We start from the raw sequence: 24,100 nt of genomic DNA on the forward strand, positions 1-24,100 counted from the left end.
ATAACGGCTGTATAAAATGTGTGTATGTTCTTACACATGCAAAGTAATGTAATTAGGATGAGTCACATAGTGGGCAGATTTCTTACATGGCTAGTCACTAAAAGACGATGTGATGACTCTTGAGGTTAGAAAATTGGTAACAGCATTAAATAGAGCTATGAAAGATAAAGAAATATTGGCATCTGCAGCCGATATACAGACAGGCACTGTGTGGGCCTAAGCATTCAGGTTTTCCAGTGAATAGTCCACAGTGCAGCATTAACAATAAACCACCCTCACCCCCTCATCTAACTACTGTTGACTGAATGTGCAGTGCATTGCTAATTCTGTCATTCAGTACTACGATTTCCTAATTGTTGAAGGTGTCATTTCAAACCAAAACATCTGTGTACCTATTGCAAACAATAGACATTGATCCCTTTGAGAGCACACTCTTATGGTTCTTTTATTATGGCAGGATGACAATACCGAGAACTAGATTAAATTTCAATTCCAAAGAGTTTTGCAGATCTCTCAGATTAATAACATACTTTGCCAGATGAAAATTTGTGAAGTAAAGTGAGTTAGTAGCAGGATTATAACAATATTCATGTCTAATGGTTTTCATATTCATAATATATAATGTTTCTGCTATGGAATGATGCTGAATTAACTGTTAGATGGCTGATTTCACCACATATAATTACAACCTTAAGAAATTTCTCAGCTTTGTACTGCAGCATAATGTTCATTGTGCTCATTCTGTCCCAAAATATTATAGTAACTTTATTGGTATGATAGTGTTACAATTTAACTTTAAATGCTTTATGAACTAAGCATAATATACTGTCTCATTTGACTGTTCAATGCACTATGCTGTTGCTATTTGTAAATTTAGTGATACACGTTTATATAATGATAGAAGTATAATTATGTGGCTCTATGGCTTATTTTGTTTAGGTAGACACAATTTATAATCATACCTACAATTATGTTTTGTTTCTCGTACGTAATACATAGGAAATTAAACAAATCTTATACTAGAAAAATTTCTGATGAGTTTATTGTCGATTTTTCTAATATTTTGGTTGTGGAAGTCCCGTTCCTTGATGAAGCCTACTCATCTTACCTTGTTCATGATATTAAATACCTTAAAATATATTTTTTATTAGAAACTTTCCTGGAATGCACCATATCTGAAGGTATTTGTAGAATCAGTTTGTTGTGTTGTGATGTTTCTTCCAATATGTTCAATGTACACTGATAAGCAGGAAATGCATGCAGTTCATTATATAACTGTTTCTAATGTAATTCTTTGACCAGAAACATAATAATTGGTTTAATTCAAGGGGTTAGCCAGAATGTTGTCAGTAAGTAAGCCCTTTTTGAGAGTGAAGTAGGGTAACACAAAGCAATTTTCATACTGCAAGAAATGTATACCATTCATGTCAATACAGGAAAGGCTTCTTTATTTGCCCAGTTATTGACATGGTGTGATTATGACTAGAATAAAAACATTCAGTTTCCTACTATACCTTTACTGGTGTATTACAATCTGGTATTGATATCTTCTGTTCAGAGAGATACTGATAATTAGTAGCCAAGAATGTGATTTAGATAACATGTTTTAGTTTCCTATGTTTTCCTGTTGCCACAATATGTTCTAATTTGAGATATATACGAATGGTGTTGTGTCAAACAATTGATCAAAAGAATGCAGATTAGTCACAACTAATTTAAAATGTATCAATAATTATCATTACATATTTCATCACCTATAATAAATCAGGCTTATAATGTATACAGATAAAAATTAAAATAAATGAAATCAGTAGCTTTTCCATAGTTTCAAATAATATCGCTAATCTGAAGACAGTATAATTAAATTGAAGTTCAATTACAGCAATAACAACTGAGATATTATCACAAGAAATTCATGATGAAATGCTTTAAGACTACAAACTCTTTTAGTTACATTTAGTGCAATGGTAAGAACTCCATCACAAACTCATAGGCTTTTAAAGTTTTTATGCAGCTTACATTTCTGTAAACTCCTACACGTTTTTAAATTAGAAATGAAATGGTGAAATCCCAGTTGATTTGGAATAATCAGATGAACTAACTGTATTATCTTACCTATCAATAAGGAGAAATTATAAGCGTTACTAAAATTTCAATAAAACCATCTTAAATAATTGATTACACCTGCAAACATTTTCTCATAGCAAATTCCTTGCATTGTAACATTAACAGTTTCTTTCAAGACAAAAATATTTGAAATTCATGTTCAAATGGTAGAAACTAAGACACAAATAGTGTTTGTTACTTCCCATTTAAGTAATTATAGTTTCCTTATCTTCAGTAGATGAAAATATAGCCCTCATTACCTAAAATTAATAAAAATTTGGCAAATAGTTTTCCATAATTTTAAATTACTTATATCCTTCGAGAAATTTTAACATTAGGTCTTAATTTAGCTTGTGTCTATTCAGTTCTTATGTAAGCAGCTGAAATTTGACTCATTTTACTAAATTAGGTAACGCCATGAAGGATTACCTTTAGTGAAAGAGGTTTTGAAATATATAGGTACATTTACTAAAATCCATATGTATCATAAACCAGTGGTGATCTGATTTCAAAATAGCTACCAAGTCTATCGTCTGTTCATCTGACCCAACAATGCATAGAATGAATAAGAGGCATTCACCACCTGAAAAAAAGAAACCAAGAGAAATTTGTAAGTAGAAAAAGTATTCCTATTTGAAATATGTCTGTGAATGGAAGTTGTTCCTAAACTTCTGTATTGCAGTGCAACAGATCACAGGTAAGATTAAACAGTGCTCATAAAAACACAAAAGTAAAGAATTTCCTCAATAAATAAAATATAGTCTTCTATCAACAAAGTAAAAAACACACAGAAGCATGTTTCTCAAGACATTCGATCTCAACCCCAAGACATTTCCAGCTCACGATAGTAAGATGCTTGTGACTGGATCATTCAAGCCAATAATAGGTGTTCAGAGTACTGAATAGTAGACCAGTTTGTTTGCATACATACTCAAGGAAATATCTCGTGACTAATGACAGTTACTACTAATTTTTACAGTAAGATTTTTGCCTAATGGTAGTTGACATCCATCGTTTAAGAAATGTAAGAAAATTCCGTTCATTTAGTTTTTGTCTTTTGAATTTTTATTTTTGTGTTTTTTGCTTAAATTATGGCATTTTGAGACTTATAATTTTTGCAGACAGGGAAATTAAGAAACATCATTTGTGAACAAGGCTTTGAAATGTACAATTTTGAAGGATTTCACCATATTATGTCACCCTTTGCCCATTTGCGGCTTTTAAAGTGCAGTATGTTGTTCATACATAGAATCTAGAAAATATTTCTGCCCCATTTACCCTCAGTGAGTAATCACATTTCACATCTGCATCTGTGTATACAAAATACGATCGCTTTTTTGTTTAGTCAAGTTCTGACATGTTTTTCTTGAAATATGAAGAAGTGGTTCTCATAACTCTCACATCTTCTTCCTTAACTCCTACAACATTGAGGATTAGATACAAATTTCCATGTTTAAGATTTCAACATTCAATCAGTTTTTACAGAGTTCTTTGATTAGCTGTCTCATTTCGACTTAAGACATTAGAGACACAGTATGTGGCATATGAATTCAGAGTAGCTACGGATAAAGTTCTGTTCAAGCTGGACATACAGTAACTGTCCGGTTTTGTACTGTCACTGAAGTTAAAAATTTAAACCGAGATGAGAACTGTAGACTGATACTTGCCTGCTGAAAGGACTTTACGACGAACTGCACGATTCAACATTTCAGTGTGGCATGATCTACTCACAGAGACAGATAACTTGGTTTCAGTACCCTTCTGGCACACAGTTTTACCATATCACAAATGTTCCTAGCAAAGTATACCTGTAGTCCGATAAAGAGTAAAATATTTAATTGTCTCGAAAGACATAGAGTTAAACTATTTGTATTAGGAGACAGTTTAGGAAACACATAAATGTACCAGCCTAAATAAAAATTCCAAAAAATCCTCTTTCCGTTAAGTATCGTCAGACTGTTGTATAGAAGAATTGAAAGTCATTTATTATAAGAGGTAAATAAGAATATTTTCTTCCACAGTTACATCTTATGGAGCTGTCTAGTACATACGTTATCTGTGATATCGTTGTTGTGTGAGCAAAGCTGACACTGTATTTAATTTCAAAGTTTCAGAAGTGATCTTGGAGTCTTTGCCAGTAGTAGGAAATGGATTAATATAACAGTGTTGCATTTTTAAGACACAGCTGACAGTAATAAACAATGCAAAACAAAGCTCCCTGTATACAGTATTCGAATAACCATAGTTCTACGAATAGGGACCCTTTTCAGTACTTATAATACAGGCTTAAAACCCATAAGCAAAAGGAAAGAGAAATGGTTGAGTGTGTTTGTTCTGACCCTGGATGAGTTTTGATTTCTGTCCAAATGTTTATTAATTTTAGTTCCTTGATATAAAAATACAATTTTATTTTTAAATATAGTTGAAGCATGTTGACTTGTATACACCTACACATTCTTCGAGAAATAATATCGATAAAACCACCAGAAGTGATTGTCAGGTTATCATAATGGGCTTGAACACTCTGGCTTTTGTGAGTATCTGTAATACAAAAAGGTCTGGGTGAAAGGATATCAATGCTAAGATTCACTGATGACATTACCATCCTCAATGTGACAGAGAGAGAATTTGAGGACCTGTGGAAAGGAACGAACCGTATTCTAAAGAGCAGGCACTATGGATGAGAGTGAACCTACGAAAGACGAAATTTATCAGAAGTAGCAGAAAGGAGAACAGCGATAAACTTAAGATCGAGAGGGGGGGACCACGCATCAGTTGAAGTGAAGGAATTCTTCTAATTTGGAAGCAAAATTACGAATGATGGACAAAGCTAGAAGAACATAAGTAGACTAGCACAGGCAAAGAGAATATTCATGGTCAAAACAAGTCTAATACTATCATACATCGGCCTTCATTTGTGGAAACTGAGAATGTACATCGGGAGCACAGCATTGTATGTAAGTGAATCATAGTCTGTGACAGAGAATGGAAAGAGCAGAAACAGACTGGCTGGGATGTGGTACCACAGAAGAATGTTAGAAATTAAATGAGTTGGTAGGATCAGAAAAGTGGAGCTTCTCAACAGAATCAGCGAAGAGAGGAGCATGTGAAAAAATTTTGATAATACGTTGGGGCAGAGTGATGTGACACGAGTCAGAATTTCAAGGAACAACTCCCATGAAACCTGGAAGGGAAGACCGAAACTGTAATATACATAGCAAATAATTAAGGATACAGGGTGCAAGTGTTACCTTCACATGAAAAGTTTGGCACAGGAGAGGAATTCGTGGTGGGCCGCATCAAATCAGTCAGGAGACTTTTGACCTATAATAGAACGTCGTGAAGAGTGTCCACAGATTCCCAAATGCCGAAATATTATAAATGTCTGTAGTACAAATAGTATCTGTAACCTTTTCGCTATTGTATTTGTTTCAAAACTGGGACTGGCTCAGCTTCATGTATCCTTTTATTCTGGCGCCCCTCCTGTCTGCATGGAAAGCTGGAGGTGATCTTGTTTAATCTCTGTGTAACTTAAATTATTTATATGTGATTCAAACTGTAACATCTTTACCAACTATTATTATTATCATTATCCTAACCTGGATATAGATTGTTTTACGAACATGGGAGCTTCTAATGTGGTGGTGCTACTGATTGGCCACCATTGCTCCAGCCTTGAATGCATATTGGATGTTTCATAAAGGAAATTGCATTTACTTTCGATTAATTTTTCGAAGTCCGATACCATCCGAAGTATCATTGCATTACAGGACAAATACTGGTATTGAAATGCAGTGTTTCTTGTCACAGTCACTGCCAGTAAGGAACCAACAATTATTGAATTAGGCTGATTCTCGTCTCTGCTCCCACCATTAAAATAATTCCTCTTTCGCTTTTTGTTAGCTAATGAAAGCAAATTAAATTCAGTCCTTCACTGAAGACAAGAATTACATAAAAGTAACATATTTGCTTCATTTCCTATGCATATGCTGATATTTTATGCACTGACCGAGACGAATGCTTCCCTGCTCATGGGGTAGAGGTGCGCAGCGGTGAGAACCAGCGGCTTCTGAGCGCGACACATGAGGATTCTCAGGGCGCGCTTGAAACGTGGGCTCGCCCCCAGCCATGAACAGCTGTACGCTGCCAGCGTCACCGCCTCCGCCTGTGGGTAAAAAGCACCAGATGAAATGTCCTTTTTTCTGTAGGGCTGTAATTAATGTCATTGGCGTAGGCACAAAGAAAAATCATCCGTCCTTTGGCGAGCTAGATGGAGCTTCTGGAAGGACTCTGAAGTTTTGTAGAATTATTGCTTAATTTTTTTGGAAATCTTTGTAAGGCGCAGTTTATCGTCGGTGACCATGAAAGCCTCCTACTGCTTTACCTCGAACTATACTAAGGACTTAAGAGACGTGACATAAGTAAAATGTCTTGAAATTATTACCCTTTTTACATGAAATTTTGGCCCAAGATAGATTATTAACATTATGTGACAACTGTTTAATTGAAATGTTCGAAAGCAGGAAATGTATTGATTGCACAATGGAAAAAAACAGGGTGGCGTAAACGAGTATCTGCATTAATCCAAGACCACAATTAGACCTTGTCTCTTCCTATAACGATTTGTAAGTGTGTTACTTCCGTTGTAAGTAGATCACTTGCAATGGAGACGTGCCATCTCACTATGGAAGCTAGCGCCTATCCACAAAAAGGATATTAAATATAACAGTGACATCGAACGTAGTCCCGACGTACAATGTCTCGAAGTCTCACCAACACTGACTTACCTTACTGGCTGTAAAGTCATGCAAAGAAATAAAAAAAAATTGCGGATGGCAGTTCTTTCGTACCGCCTGATAATTCCACTGAAGACGGAATGCGCATAAAAACTTCTTGACAAGTCAAACAACGACTCAATAAAAATCAAAAAAAAGTACAACTGTTCAATATCAAGCAGAAAAGACTGTCGAATGAACCGAAATCGAAGTGAATTAGCTAAATTCCTGATATTATCAAATTACTTAATAAACAATAGCTACAACAAAATTACATTTGTCTTATAGTCGACCATGCGGTGTTCAGTTCCACGATCCAAGAGAATCAGGACAAGAGGAAGTTCCATACACTCTAGACTACTCAAAGCAGTTATAATAAAACCGTAGGTCGTGAACCAATGCCATACTGCTGTTTCACGGATGGAGAACTGAAATATTGACACTGTCATGCAAGCATGGAAATATATCTCACTCTTTGAACGATGGAAGTTAAGTCCGGACCCCACTGACAGTAAATCCGTAACTACGACAGCGTTGCGAAAAGAATTTTACCCCAAGCTACAATATCATTGCCTGCAAGTCACCATAAATTAATGTAGCTTACAGCATGGGAATGACCATCAGAAAGTAACCTCAGCTTACAATGCGGCGTCCACACGCCAGCCCTTACATCCATGAAGAGCCATCACGACCACCAACAGGACAACAGGGTATAAAAGACAGTACCAAGTGCAGGAAGCAGAGTTCTATTCTTTAGTGTACAGCAGGACATGCTTCGCCCAAATACTGACACGCAGGCATCTGACTGGTCAGCCCAATTTACATCCAAAGTATCGATAACAGATGTACCTTCACTTAGGCAGCCAAAGGCTGTAGTACTCTTAGCAGTCCAGAACTTGGGAACGGAATGTCTTTCAAATAATTTATCGATCCACAATAAGTGCAAAAAATCGGGATACTTGAAAGGTGACTTTTAATGAGTGGATTTCAACCGTCACAGGCAGATGAAATGAAATTAAAATTCAAAACAGTCTTGATCGCAATCTTGTTAAAATATTTTTTATTGTAGTCAGTGACCGGTTTCAACTCTATGAAAGAATCATCTTCAGACTCCAGCAGCGGTGGATGGACACTGCTTTGTCGTCGAGGGTCGACGGAACTCATCTAGCAGTGTCCATCCACAGCTACTGGAGTCTGGAGATGTCTCTTTCATAGAGTCGAAACCGGTCACTCACTCCAATAAAAAATATTTTAACAAGCTTGCGATCAAGACTGTTTTAAATTTTAATTTTGACTACTTTTAAGATCGGTGAACATGTTTTCAAAAATTTCAAAAATCAGAAGAAATGAACCAAATTTCGAAAGTATACGGGTCAGTGGCATGTGCAAAGGTATACTGACGTAAACAAAATACATCAGGGTAGGGTTTGTCTGTGCTAAAGAAATGATGGAAAGCTTGCAGCTACGCAGCTTCCATGATGGATCTTCTCCTGAATGGAAGTAAATATGGACTAGCGCCCCAGAGGGTTAAGTTCTGGGACCAATACCGTTCTTGATTTACTGAACGCTTCACATCTCCTTTATAATGCATTTGTGCTTTGCATTCATTCACTGGAGACATTCAAGCTTCCTGAATGATGGTTCATAATCAATGCTAACAGAAATGCAACAACAGAAAGGGTGATACAAGAAATATGAATGTCAGTTAATAATCTGTAGCTTAACTGACAAGAAAGACAGCTTATTTAATTCTACACAAGACCAAAAATTTCATCATTATCAATAAACGTAAGGTAAACGAAATTCACACACTGACTGTTAAAATTTCCTGTGTGAATAATGCTCAGAAGTGTTATCCAAAACGACATATCACAGGTCTTCTCAAAAGCTTGAGTTTAGCAACTTTCGATCTCTGTTTAATTGCTCTGTTGGTGATAAGAGCATTAGAAAAATTATAAAATAGCTTCCTTTCTACACTTTGTTGTTGTTGTTGTTGTTGTGGTCTTCAGTCCTGAGACTGGTTTGATGCAGCTCTCCACGCTACTCTATCCTGTGCAAGCTTCTTCATCTCCCAGTACTTACTGCAACCTACGTCCTTCTGAATCTGCTTAGTGTATTCATCTCTTGGTCTCCCTCTAGGATTTTTACCCTCACGCTGCCCTCCAACGCTAAATTGGTGATCCATTGATGCCTCAGAACATGTCCTACCAACCGGTCCCTTCTTCTAGTCAAGTTGTGCCACAAACTCCTCTTCTCCCCAATTCTATTCAAAACCTCCTCATTAGTTCTGAGATCTACCCATCTAATCTTCAGTATTCTTCTATAGCACCACATTTCGAATGCTTCTATTCTCTTCTTGTCCAAACTATTTATCGTCCATGTTTCACTTCCATACATGGCTACACTCCATACAAATGCTTTCAGAAACGACTTCCTGACACTTAAATCTATACTCGATGTTAACTAAGTTCTCTTCTTCAGAAACGCTTTTCTTGCCATTGCCAGTCTACATTTTATATCCTCTCTACTTCGACCATCATCAGTTATTTTTCTCCCTAAATAGCAAAACTCCTTTACTACTTTAGGAGTGTCATTTCCTAATCTAATTCCCTCAGTATCCCCCGATTTAATTCGACTACATTCCATTACCCTCGTTTTGCTATTGTTGATGTTCATCTTATATCCTGCTTTCAAGACACTATCCATTCCATTCAACTGCTCTTCCAAGTCCTATGCTGTCTCTGACAGAGTTACAATGTCATCGGCGAACCTCAAAGTTTTTATTTCTTCTCCATGGATTTTAATACCTAGTCCGAATTTTTCTTTTGTTTTCTTTACTGCTTGCTCGATATACAGATTGAATAACATCAGGGAGAGGCTATAACCCTGTCTCACTCCCTTCCCAACCACTGCTTCCCTTTCATGCTCCTCGACTCTTATAACTGCCATCTGCTTTCTGTACAAATTGTAAATAGACTTTCACTCCCTGTATTTTACCCCTTCCACCTTCAGAATTTGAAATAGAGTATTCCAGTCAACATTGTCAAAAGCTTTCTTTAAGTCTACAAATGCTAGAAACGTAGGTTTGCCTTTCCTTAGTCTTTCTTCTAAGATACGTCGTAAGGTCAGTATTGCCTCACGTGTTCCAATATTTCTATGGAATCCAAACTGATCTTCCCCAAGGTCGTCTTGGCTTCTCCAAGTTTTCCCATTCGTCTGTAAAGAACTCGGTTAGTATTTTGCAGCTGTGGCTTATTAAACTGATTGTTCGGTAATTTTTACATCTGTCAACACCTGCTTTCTTTGGGATTGGAATTATTATATTCTTCTTGAAGTCTGCGCCTGTCTCATACATCTCGCTCACCAGATGGTAGAGTTTCGTCAGATCTGGCTCTCCCAAGGCTGTCAGTAGCTCTAATGGAATGTTGTCTACTCCCGGGGCCTTGTTTCGACTCTGGTCTTTCAGTGCTCTGTCAAACTCTTCGCGCAGTATTGTATCTCCCATTTCGTCTTCATCTACAATCTCTTCCATTTCCAGAATATTGTCCTCATGTACGTCGCCCTTGTATAGACCCTCTGTATACTCCTTCCACCTTTCTGCTTTCCCTTCTTTGCTTAGAACTGGGTTTCCATCTGATATTCATACAAGTGGTCCTCTTTTCTCCAAAGGTCTCTTTCATTTTCCTGTAGGCAGTATCTATCTTACCCCTAGTGAGATAAGCCTCTACATCCTTACATTTGTCCTCTAGCCATCCCTGCTTAGCCGTTTTGCACTTCCTGTCGACCTCATTTTTCAGACGTTTGTATTCCTTTTTGCCTACTTCATTTACTGCATTTTTATATTTTCTCCTTTCATTGCTTAAATTCAATATTTCTTCTGTTACCTAAGGGTTTCTACTAGCCCTCGTCATTTACCTACTTGATCCTCTGCTGCCTTCACTACTTGATCTCTCTGAGCTACCCGTTCATCTTCTACTGTATTTCTTTCCCCCATTCCTGCCAATTGTTCCCTTATGCTCTTCCTGAACCTCTGTACAACCTCTGGTTTAATCAGTTTGTCCAGATCCCATCACCTTAAATTCACACCTTTTTGTACACTTTTTGTGCACTTACATTGACTGATATATACGGAATTACTTTCTGGGGGTATTCCAAACACACACGTGCACGTGCATAAAGTATTCACTAACAGATATTTTCTTTGCTGTTTACATAGGTAGATTTCTAAAACCTATCCATACTGACAACGCCGGCCGCTGTGGTCGAGCGGCTTTAGGCGCTTCAGTCCGGAACCACGCTGCCGCTACGGTCGCAGGTTCGAATCCTGCCTCGCGCAGAGAAGGCATTGATTGTTTCTTGTCTCGAAACCTGGCAGAAAATCCAAAGAGATTCTGGTCGTATGTGAAGTGTGCTAGCGGCAAAAAAACAATCAATGCCTGCACGATAACAATGGAGATACTATCGAAGACAGTGGCCTGCCATAGTGGTGGCCGTGCGGTTCTAGGCACTTCAGTCCGGAACCGCGTGACTGCTACTGTCGCAGGTTCGAATCCTGCCTCGGGCATGGATGTGTGTGATGGCCTTAGGTTAGTTAGGTTTAAGTAGTTCTCAGTTCTAGGGGACTGATGACCTCAGATGTTGAGTCCCATAGTGCTCAGAGCCATTTGACACAGTCCACATGGGTTTAGAAAACATCGTTCTTGTGACACACAACTAGCTTTTTTTTCACATGAAGCGCTGAGTGCTATTGACAAGGGATTTCAGATCGATTCCGTATTTCTGGATTTCCGGAAGTCTTTTGACACTGTACCACGAATGCGGCTCGTAGTGAAATTGCGTGCTTATGGAATATCGTCTCAGTTATGTGACTGGATCTGTGATTTCCTGTCAGAGAAGTCACAGTTCGTAGTAATTGACGGAAAGTCGTCGGGTAAAACAGAAGTGATTTCTGGCGTTCCCTAAGGTAGTGTTATAGGCCCTTTGCTGTCCCTTATCTATATAAACGGTTTGGGAAACACTCGGAGCAGCCGTCTTCGGTTGTTTGCAGATGACGCTGTCGTTTATCGGCTAATAAAGTCATCAGAAGACCAAAACAAACTGCAAAACTATTTAGAAAAGATATCTGAATGGTGCGGAAAGTTGCAGTAGGCCCCTAAATAACGAAAAGTGTGAGGTTATTATCATGAGTGCTAAAAGGAACTCGTTAATCTACTATTACACCATAAATCAGTCTAATCTAAAAGCCGTAAATGCAACAAAATACCTATGTATTGCAATAATGAACAACTTAAATTGGAAGGAACACATAGAAAATGTTGTTGGGAAGGCTAACCAAAGACTGCGTTTTATTGGCAGGGCACTTAGAAAATGTAACAGACCTACTAAAGAGACTGCCTACACTACGCTTGTCCGTCCTCTTTTAGAACACTGCTGCGCGGCGTGAGATCCTTATCAGATAGGACAGACGGAGTACATCAAAAAAGTTCAAAGAAAGGCAGCACGTGTTGTATTATCGCTAAATATTGGAGAGCGTGTCACAGAATTGATACAGGATTTAGGCTGGACACCATTAAAAGAAAGGCGTTTTTCGTTGGGACGGAATCCTCTCACGAAATTCCGATCACCAACTTTCTCCTCCGAATGCAAAAACATTTTTCTGACACAGACACACATAGATAGGAACGAACACGAAGATAAAATAAGGGAAATCAGAGCTCGTTCGGAAAGATACAAGTGTTCATTCTTTCCGCTCGGTATACGAGATTGGAATAATAGAGAATTGTGAAGGTGGTTCGATGAACCACTACCAGGCATTTAAATGTGGTTTGCAGAATATCCATGTAGATGTAGATGTAGATACTTCCCAATAGCAAGACTGGACTCGCATTCGGGAGGACGACGGTTCAATCTCTCGTCCGGCCGTCCTGATTTAGGTTTTCCGTGATTTCCCTAAATCGCTCTAGGCAAATGCCGGGATGGTTTCTTTGAAAGGGCACTGCTGACTTCTTTCCCCATCCTTCCCTAGCCCGATGAGACCGATGACCTCGCTGTCTGGTCTCCTTCCCCAAACAAGCCAATCCAACCCAATAGTAGATCCAGTTCACTAACTGAGGAGATATGGCGAAATAGTTCTGGAATGCATGTAGATCTTTTTTTGGTGATGGTTTTTTCATGATTGACGCCACGTCTTAAAAATCACTATCTCTTCTGTTATAATAAACAAACAACATCTCCATCAAAATTACTTATTACCGAATATTGGTTTCAAACTGCACTAGAGATCATCTTCAGGTCCATATTGGACTGGAAAACTGGCATCAACAATAAAACCATTCAAGTGTTGTATTACAAAGTCTGCGCTCAGTGGTTGTACAAATAACATCAAAATATTCTGAACTCACACACATCTGGTGCCGCAATATGCATTTTGTCAATAGAGTAGTAAAACAAACGCAAAATTCAGGAATGTCGTGGGAAACACATTTCATGTAGTAACGTGACATGTAAATAAGCATGTAATAAGCAGTGTAGAAGAGACTGTTCTAACATAAAAGAAAACAAAACAATTAATAAAAATTAAGAATTTAATACTCGTCAGTGTAGCATTTAAGTGTGTATAAATTTTTAAAAACAAAAGACAAAAAGCAAATGTGAGAAACACCTTGACAGAATACTGTAAGTCGTACATCTTTATTCTTGAAACTTCCTGGCAGATTAAAACTGTGTGCCCGACCGAGACTCGAACTCGGGACCTTTGCCTTTCGCGGGCAAGTGCTCTACCAACTGAGCTACCGAAGCACGACTCACGTCCGGTACTCACAGCTTTACTTCTGCCAGTATCCGTCTCCTACCTTCCAAACTTTACAGAAGCTCTTCTGCGAACCTTGCAGAACTAGCACTCCTGAAAGAAAGGATACTGTGGAGACATGGCTTAGCCACAGCCTGGGGGATGTTTCCAAAATGAGATTTTCACTCTGCAGCGGAGTGTGCGCTGATATGAAACTTCCTGGCAGATTAAAACTGTGTGCCCGACCGAGACTCGAACTCGGGACCTTTGCCTTTCGCGGGCAAGTGCTCTACCAACTGAGCTACCGAAGCACGACTCACGTCCGGTACTCACAGCTTTACTTCTGCCAGTATCCGTCTCCTACCTTCCAAACTTTACAGAAGCTCTTCTGCGAACCTTGCAGAACTAGCACTCCTGAAAGAAAGGATACTGTGGAGACATGGCTTAGCCACAGCCTGGGGGATGTTTCCAAAATGAGATTTTCACTCTGCAGCGGAGTGTGCGCTGATATGAAACTTCCTGGCAGATTAAAACTGTGTGCCCGACCGAGACTCGAACTCGGGACCTTTGCCTTTCGCGGGCAAGTGCTCTACCAACTGAGCTACCGAAGCACGACTCACGTCCGGTACTCACAGCTTTACTTCTGCCAGTATCCGTCTCCTACCTTCCAAACTTTACAGAAGCTCTTCTGCGAACCTTGCAGAACTAGCACTCCTGAAAGAAAGGATACTGTGGAGACATGGCTTAGCCACAGCCTGGGGGATGTTTCCAAAATGAGATTTTCACTCTGCAGCGGAGTGTGCGCTGATATGAAACTTCCTGGCAGATTAAAACTGTGTGCCCGACCGAGACTCGAACTCGGGACCTTTGCCTTTCGCGGGCAAGTGCTCTACCAACTGAGCTACCGAAGCACGACTCACGTCCGGTACTCACAGCTTTACTTCTGCCAGTATCCGTCTCCTACCTTCCAAACTTTACAGAAGCTCTTCTGCGAACCTTGCAGAACTAGCACTCCTGAAAGAAAGGATACTGTGGAGACATGGCTTAGCCACAGCCTGGGGGATGTTTCCAAAATGAGATTTTCACTCTGCAGCGGAGTGTGCGCTGATATGAAACTTCCTGGCAGATTAAAACTGTGTGCCCGACCGAGACTCGAACTCGGGACCTTTGCCTTTCGCGGGCAAGTGCTCTACCAACTGAGCTACCGAAGCACGACTCACGTCCGGTACTCACAGCTTTACTTCTGCCAGTATCCGTCTCCTACCTTCCAAACTTTACAGAAGCTCTTCTGCGAACCTTGCAGAACTAGCACTCCTGAAAGAAAGGATACTGTGGAGACATGGCTTAGCCACAGCCTGGGGGATGTTTCCAAAATGAGATTTTCACTCTGCAGCGGAGTGTGCGCTGATATGAAACTTCCTGGCAGATTAAAACTGTGTGCCCGACCGAGACTCGAACTCGGGACCTTTGCCTTTCGCGGGCAAGTGCTCTACCAACTGAGCTACCGAAGCACGACTCACGTCCGGTACTCACAGCTTTACTTCTGCCAGTATCCGTCTCCTACCTTCCAAACTTTACAGAAGCTCTTCTGCGAACCTTGCAGAACTAGCACTCCTGAAAGAAAGGATACTGTGGAGACATGGCTTAGCCACAGCCTGGGGGATGTTTCCAAAATGAGATTTTCACTCTGCAGCGGAGTGTGCGCTGATATGAAACTTCCTGGCAGATTAAAACTGTGTGCCCGACCGAGACTCGAACTTGCCCGCGAAAGGCAAAGGTCCCGAGTTCGAGTCTCGGTCGGGCACACAGTTTTAATCTGCCAGGAAGTTTCATATCAGCGCACACTCCGCTGCAGAGTGAAAATCTCATTTTGGAAACATCCCCCAGGCTGTGGCTAAGCCATGTCTCCACAGTATCCTTTCTTTCAGGAGTGCTAGTTCTGCAAGGTTCGCAGAAGAGCTTCTGTAAAGTTTGGAAGGTAGGAGACGGATACTGGCAGAAGTAAAGCTGTGAGTACCGGACGTGAGTCGTGCTTCGGTAGCTCAGTTGGTAGAGCACTTGCCCGCGAAAGGCAAAGGTCCCGAGTTCGAGTCTCGGTCGGGCACACAGTTTTAATCTGCCAGGAAGTTTCATATCAGCGCACACTCCGCTGCAGAGTGAAAATCTCATTTTGGAAACATCCCCCAGGCTGTGGCTAAGCCATGTCTCCACAGTATCCTTTCTTTCAGGAGTGCTAGTTCTGCAAGGTTCGCAGAAGAGCTTCTGTAAAGTTTGGAAGGTAGGAGACGGATACTGGCAGAAGTAAAGCTGTGAGTACCGGACGTGAGTCGTGCTTCGGTAGCTCAGTTGGTAGAGCACTTGCCCGCGAAAGGCAAAGGTCCCGAGTTCGAGTCTCGGTCGGGCACACAGTTTTAATCTGCCAGGAAGTTTCATATCAGCGCACACTCCGCTGCAGAGTGAAAATCTCATTTTGGAAACATCCCCCAGGCTGTGGCTAAGCCATGTCTCCACAGTATCCTTTCTTTCAGGAGTGCTAGTTCTGCAAGGTTCGCAGAAGAGCTTCTGTAAAGTTTGGAAGGTAGGAGACGGATACTGGCAGAAGTAAAGCTGTGAGTACCGGACGTGAGTCGTGCTTCGGTAGCTCAGTTGGTAGAGCACTTGCCCGCGAAAGGCAAAGGTCCCGAGTTCGAGTCTCGGTCGGGCACACAGTTTTAATCTGCCAGGAAGTTTCATATCAGCGCACACTCCGCTGCAGAGTGAAAATCTCATTTTGGAAACATCCCCCAGGCTGTGGCTAAGCCATGTCTCCACAGTATCCTTTCTTTCAGGAGTGCTAGTTCTGCAAGGTTCGCAGAAGAGCTTCTGTAAAGTTTGGAAGGTAGGAGACGGATACTGGCAGAAGTAAAGCTGTGAGTACCGGACGTGAGTCGTGCTTCGGTAGCTCAGTTGGTAGAGCACTTGCCCGCGAAAGGCAAAGGTCCCGAGTTCGAGTCTCGGTCGGGCACACAGTTTTAATCTGCCAGGAAGTTTCATATCAGCGCACACTCCGCTGCAGAGTGAAAATCTCATCTTTATTCTTGCTTATGTGTTCTGAAGGACAGTGCAAAATTTACAAATGTACTTTATTGCATAGCTTGAATCCTCGATATATTAAAGAGCAATTTAAAGAATTCTCCTTCATTTAATAAATTAAACTGAAAATATACTTAGGAAGCTTACTAGAAGTTAAAAGGGAGAAGAATAGGGAATTGCACACCTTTCACAGTCATTTTCACATGTGAGAACAGTGCATAGTCACAAAGAGCAGGGTCTGGACTTAAGCAGGGTGCTCAAGAAGTTTCATTCTTATACCCTGCAAGTACTCGGTGCATGCTTTGGAGTGGTGAGCTGGAGAGTTGTCGTATTGAAGGAACCAAGTATCCATTCTTGATTCATTGGAAGGTTCTTCAAAGACTGGAAGACTGGGTAGGGACTGCCCAGTGTACCACTTAGCTGTGACTGTCTTCTGTGTGTCCAAAACAACAAGTTCCACAATTCAATTCGATTTGGAAAAAAACAGCTTTGTTTTTCTTCTTTACTGCTCGGGATTTTCTGACAGCTACGGGTTTGTCGTCATCTTCAGAGACCCAAAGTTTTTCTTTAGTCACAGTCAACAAGTCACAATATTACAGGAAAATCTCGTCATCTGTCACGATATTCACATACTGAGATTGTCCCTCAGAAAAGTTTAACGTCCCCTGGCACCAAGTCACACGTTGTTGCATCTGCTCTTCCATCGGTCTAAGCGGCGCCCAGAGACAAAGTTTCTTTACTTGCAAATGATCATGCAAAACTGAACGAACTGCTGATCCATTTAGCCCTCCTCTGTCTGCTTATAGGACACTCGTGTGTCTTCGGCTTGCATTTTCTTCACAGCATCAATGTTTTCCTCCGTAACACATAGTCGTGGTGTTCCCGTCTTCTTCGAAAATCTCTGTACCACCTAAAATATAGCAATACGATGTGGACGCACATCACAGAGTGCAAGATTCATTTCTTCAAAGCACTGATCTTTGCTTAAACCACGCTCGAAGTTGTACCGCAAAACGCCGTAATCTCACTTCGTGACCAAGTTGACTTAGCAAACACTTCAAACTAACACTGTCAGTAAACGACTGCCCCCACAGGCCTGGCACAGCGGCTACAGTGCAAGCACGAAATATTCTGAGAACACAGCGACAATCAGCCTCCTGCGACTTTTTGTTGCATCGTATTGTAAATCTTTCCTACCGCCCTCTAGAGCTGGCTGAATATTTGGTGAGTCTTCTCCTTTATTTGGTACATCTATCGTCTCGGTGGCCTTCCCTGCACTCTTTTCCCTTCGACTTTGCCTTAGATAATCATGTCGTCCAAATCCTCCTATCGTCGAATTATGTGCCCAAAGAATTGTCGGATTACCAATACTGGACAACATTTTCTCCACCCTGAGTTCTTGAAGGATTGATTTGTTGATACGTTTGTCCATCCACGGTATTCTCAGCAATCTTCTATATGTTCAAATCTCAAAAGAATCAATTGTTTTGCGGTTCCCTTCAGGTATTGTCTATATTTCAGCACCCTAACTGGAAACACCAAACATTTCAGCACTCTCAATTTAGGAAATGTGGTTAGGGCTTGGTGTTTCCATATTAATGCCAGCTTCGATACAGCATCTCTACCGAGAACAATTTTACGTCGTGTTCCCTGTGTATAGCCATCGTCTTTCTCAACCACCGGACCTAGGAAGGCAAAACGATCGACTTCTTCACATTCTGATAGTAGGTGGTAGTCACTCACCTCTATCAGTAATCGTCACCTTGGGCTTTTTCTTATTAATTGACAATCCAAAGTTCTTGCTTTGTCTCTTAACTCTATCCAGTAATTTCTTCACTTCCACATGTGACACTCAGCGCAGTATGGTGCAACTACAAAAAGTTAAATTACTGACTCTGCATCCTCCAATTCGGTTCCGACCAGTCCAGCCACGAAGATCTTCTCTCATAACATATTCTCCATAGACGGCAAATAGAAATGGCTATAGAATTCACCTCTGTCTAACTCCTTTCCATGGTTCAAATGGATATAAAATAGTTTCATCTAGTCTGATTACTACTTATCATCAGGGAACAGATTTCTGATAAGAATAATAAGAAAGTTATTTCCATCGAACACAATCGAAGGCCTTGCTCTAGTCTGAGAAACGAAGAGCTGATGGGGTATTGAATTTCCTTCATTTTTCAGTTAGCTGTTTGACACTTGGAATCTGTTTTCATGTTACTTAATTATGTATAAACCTAGCTTGCTCTGGTGACATTTAGTTATATAAGTATGTTCTCAGGCATTCATGGATGACATTTAGAAGAATTTTGCTGGCATGTGCAATTAATGAAATGGTTCTCACAGAGCTGTTCGTTTCTTTTCTCATGAAAGAGAATCATTACTCACATGGCTCAGTCCTCTATCAATGTTCCGTTATTCCATATGCTGTTATATATTTCACGCTAGATTTTCAAATCAAAATCTCCAGATATATTGATCATTTCAGCAGTAATAAGGTAGGTCCAGGTGGTTTGTTATTTTTTGTTTTGCTATAGCTTTTCTGACTTCTTCTTTTTATATATTAGATACCTTTTCTGCTGGGATGTTTTTCCTCGGCCAAGTTTTCCATTTTTATTCATGTACAACTTTTTACAGTACATTCTCCACCTATCATTCTATGTTGGTTAGAGGCGCGTTATCTTCGAATTCTGTAACATATGTTCTTGGTTGAAGGATCTTGTTACTTTGTTCATTTCATTGAACATGCATGTGGTCTCATTGCGTTCCTGGAGTTTCTCAATTCTTCCACATGTTTCATTGATGCAATCATTTTTGTGCCTTCGGCATCTTCTCTGTATCAACGCCGATAACTTACAGTACTTCTGAGTTCAGTACTTTTCTGTCCTCAATGACTTGTGTAGGTTCGTTATTTTTACTCTTCACCTTTTTGTTATCTTTGACTACTTCCTCAGCTCTCCGAAATAATGTCTCCTACTTCAAATTCTATTTCCCTGCAGATCTCATCTTGTTTGACAGGTCGAAAGTATTTCTTTGACTCGGTTCCTCGAAATTTCAGTTTCAGCTTTTTTCTAATATTAATTTAATTTCATATTCCTTGTTATAATATGTACCACATTTGAACATAATGTTGTGTTCACGAATCCTTACGAAGAGGGGAAATTGTGAACATTGCGTCAAACATGACATTTGTTAGGAGATTGAAAAAAGATTTTATTTCTGTTTGTACACAACTGATAACGTTCTAAATATCATACCAGTAAAATAACACGATCTAAGTGCCAAGAAGAAAGTTTTTGCAAATAGATTCTTGCAAAGAAGAAAACAAAGCATCCAGTGACCGTTAACAATGCTATTTGTTTACACTAACTATCGGTTTTGAACCGACATTTGTGATGGCAGTTAATATTCATAATTTGATTGTTTTTGTTTACATTAGTTGTAAGTTTTTTTTCTCAACAACTAATGTAAATAGCAACAAATGTAATACATCAAACAAACAACGTCAAACAATGGCTACCCACCCATCTTTGTGGATCCCATAATGTACACTTAGCAGAAACAAGATGTGCACTCTTTTCTTTACCTTGTTCTCGAACCAAAACCTCAAGAATGCAATAAACTGTGCGCAATTCCACATTTAGGAAAACTTGTATCACCTGCTTAAAGGAGTCCTTAGCTACAAGATAAAACATAAAGTATTACAGCCCTTTCACAAATCAAGGAGGCTTAACTATTTTGAAATAATGAAAATTAATATACTTATGTTCATCAGCCTAAGCGTAGTACTGAATGACCATACTCAGTTGCCTTACTTGCTACTTACAACTGCAGATTCGAATCATAATCCCGTCATGCCCATGTTCTAAATTACCTCTCTTGCTCACATGCTCCATTTTCCATTATTTCAGTTACTATAATTTCTCTCATTGTGTTAAAAAAATTACCTTCTTCAGTCAACATTCACTACACCACATACTTATCTCTGTACTTCATGATTGTGTAACAGCAGATAACCAGTTACTGACATAAATAATAAATATTGTAGACTATTGAACAACATTTTAATTGAGGAAAACGTTAGTCTTTAAGCCTTCCTTTTCACATTATCATTATTGTAATGATTTTGTATTTTAATAAAGGGTAACTTTAATTTTCGTTTAACAAATACACATATATGAAACGATAAATTAAAAACAAAAGAAACGGAATGTAAATTGTAAAGTCACTATTTAAAATGTAAAACAAACAATTAGAAAAATAATGAATGATTAAATATTTTATGTAGGTACGTTGAGAATAACCTGACATAAAATTGTGTGGAGCTTATTTTACAAAGTGGTATTGCAGAAACCAGTTTTAATATATATGGATACATGTGACTTGGTAGCTTCTTTAATTTATGTTGTAACAAAAGTTTTCATTTTTCGGAACTACTTAATGGTGCTGCGATATTTTGCAAAATTTAAAATTATTGCAAAAGTTATTACACAGTTTTCAAGAATGTTAATTACCTATCAACTTTTATGTGAAAATATTTTTTTTATACTTTATCATTTGGGAGATATTCTGCCTAAACCTAACATGCCAAATTATCTTTCGGGGTGTGATTTACCCCGTGAATGTGAAACGACTCCAACAAGAGAAAACCGCTTTTCATCGTTTCGCCCTCTCTACAAAATATCCGTGTTTCATCAGTAACATTTATTAGCCCATAAGAGTGTCCCTATGGGAGAACTTCAGCCCGCACGGACACTTCATTGGGCCACATGCCGTCCGTGCCCCACAGTTTCACGTCTACTGGTGTAAACGGACCCCATGAAACTCCGACAGAGGATGGTTGATGTACTTAAGAACATCTGCTGATGAACATCATGGGCTCCCGTTTCCAAACCCCAAGATGTACCTACCTGTTCGGTAATGTTGTGTGCTCCCCAGCAATACAAGAAGATCTGACCAGTGGGTACAGGAAGGTAGCAGGCGCATTTTAGCACTGAGCTGAAATCCGTGCTCTGTAACAAATAAATTATGTATCCACAAATATAAACGGTTAGAAAGCGAAAGCGGTAGTTACTAAATCAGATTAGTATGTAAGTGAGGCACACATAAATAAGATAAAAGAGCAATTAAATTTTTCTAAAAAACCTCTCTTGGCAAGAAAGTATAAGATGAACTTATATTAAGCACTGTACAGCAATGAACGATTCAATGTGTTTCTATAATATCGTACCTATTTTTGCAGTCCGAGTTGAGATATGGACAACGATAAAATACAATTTTGCCCAGCAGGAACCTACGATTGTATTATGAGATAAAAATCGGTGTTGCAGCATTATGCAGTTAAATGCAAGGGTATTGAACTGACATCAGAATGGCCCCCATCTCGTGGTCGTGCGGTAGCGTTCTCGCTTCCCCCTCCCGGGTTCCCGGGTTCGATTCGCGGCCGGGTCAGGGATTTTCTCTGCCTCGTGATGGCTGGGTGTTGTGTGTTGTCCTTAGGTTAGTTAGGTTTAAGTAGTTCTAAGTTCTATGGGACTTATCACCTAAGGTGTTAAGTCCCATAGTGCTCAGAGCCATTTGAACCATTTTTTTGACATCAGGAGGAGCTGTCGTGGGAACAAACCATAGTCACAATAAATTCTATGTACCGTAATCTTATACTTAAGACTGATTTCTTCTCTTAGTATCCTCTTCAGGTCTGTGTTCCGTTGGTCTGCCTCTGCCACTTCCATCTAGAATTTTGCCTTCAAAACTATTCGTTATCCACTTATTATGCTGCTGTACATGGAGTACAGGTTTTGTCTTTTTCTTTCACTTTGACTACTGTCGAGTTCTCTTTCCTTATTTATAGTTCAGAACATCATTATTTATTTATATCTGAATACCCTGATTGTTCAGACGATTCTCCAGTACTTAACATTTCTGTAGATTCTAGTTGTTGTATGACGCTTTTACGTATCTTATAGGTCATACATTAAAAATGCCATACTGGAGGCAAAAGCCTTAGTAGAAGACACTCTTCATTCGATGCTAAAGTAATTCACAATTAGCAGGTTTAACTACCTATGAGCGAACTTGTTGTCTTCGAATATCGTACTCGCTAAATGATAAAACTTAATTACCTTTCCAATCCCGAACCTTCCGAATGCAAGTTTTTCCGATTTTCTAGTGACCAATCTTATCTAACTCTTAATAGCTCAGTTTCGGGAGTGTTTATCTTCATTTTACATTGAGTCTAACTGCCAGCAGTTTCAGCATATTGAACGCACTCTTTCTTGAATCAGCGACTGATCAGCCTCAGGAGGCAGTAGTATGCAATGTGCTGCTTCGCAGTTCATCTTTTATGGTGTCTTTTTCATCAGTCACTGCTTGAAACTAGGTTGATGAACGACAACTTTCCTGTCCTGTATCTTTCAAGATCTTAGATTCTTTTGCTTCCATCTACAGATATGTGTGTGTGTGCTGCTTGTTACATAAAATCCAGATAAACAGCTAGCCCTTGCATGCACAGAATAAGAGGTCAGTTTTCTATTTATAGGGTCAGAAAATTGCCAAAACAAGTTAGAGCAACAAACTTCCACTGTTTCTCTCCCGGATCATCCGAAATGCTAAAAATCCTTCCTTAGAATGTCTGCAGAACGTAACATCAAATTTTTCTTCTATATGTAGATGGTACTGAGTAAGACGACGCATTGGTAGGCTCTGGATCGCATTCGGGTAGGCTGAGGTTCCAATCTTCTTCAGGTCATCCAAATTTACATTTTCCATATTACCCTTAAATAGCTCAAGGAGAATGTTGGAATGGTCTATCAGCTTCATTTTCCTAATCCGAGCTTGCAATCTATGTAGAAGGAGGATTAGGATTTAACTACCGTCAACATTCAGGTCAGTAAAGACGGAGCACATACTCGGAATTTTTCAAAGATGAGTAAAGAAATCGGACGATCCTTTCAAAAAAAAATGATCACTGCACTGGAGTGATTGAGGAAAATTACAGAAAATACAAATTTGGAAAAGATGGACGTGGATCTATTCCGCTGTCCTGAATGTGTGTGCAATGCGCGACCTCGCTCGGTCTTTCGCTCTGTCTCTGATGACCACGTCACCGATGGAACGTTAATCTTCTTTCCTTTCTTTCCGTTTGATTCGATATCACTGTAATTTTTCTTTATGTACAAGTGTCGCATCCAGTTAAAAATACCTTTGCTTTGTGAGTACCGAGTGTGCGATGACTTACAAAGGCTCAGAAGAGATAACTATTAAAAGTGTGGAAACCATTCTCTGGGGACCAATAATTGATGGTTAACAGTATCCGAGACAGGAATTTCAGAGTGCCGTCGGTGTTGCTGAAGACTAT

General features: G+C 39.6%; 1 protein-coding gene across 1 annotated transcript in view; it reads right to left on the reverse strand.

Moving 5' to 3' along the window:
• Positions 1–2,632: 2,632 nt before the first annotated feature.
• LOC126284987 (odorant receptor Or2-like) overlaps positions 2,633–24,100 on the reverse strand; it is an 86,279-nt gene continuing 64,811 nt past the window's right edge. The window contains exons 3-5 of the mRNA XM_049984277.1: positions 21,654–21,755; positions 6,116–6,271; positions 2,633–2,689 (exon numbers count right to left, since the gene is read on the reverse strand). Coding sequence (XP_049840234.1) covers positions 2,633–2,689; positions 6,116–6,271; positions 21,654–21,755 — 315 coding nt within the window. The remainder of the gene's footprint in view (positions 2,690–6,115; positions 6,272–21,653; positions 21,756–24,100) is intronic.

Source organism: Schistocerca gregaria, chromosome 8, assembly GCF_023897955.1.
Source record: "Schistocerca gregaria isolate iqSchGreg1 chromosome 8, iqSchGreg1.2, whole genome shotgun sequence".
In the NCBI taxonomy this organism is placed as follows: Eukaryota; Metazoa; Arthropoda; class Insecta; order Orthoptera; family Acrididae; genus Schistocerca; species Schistocerca gregaria.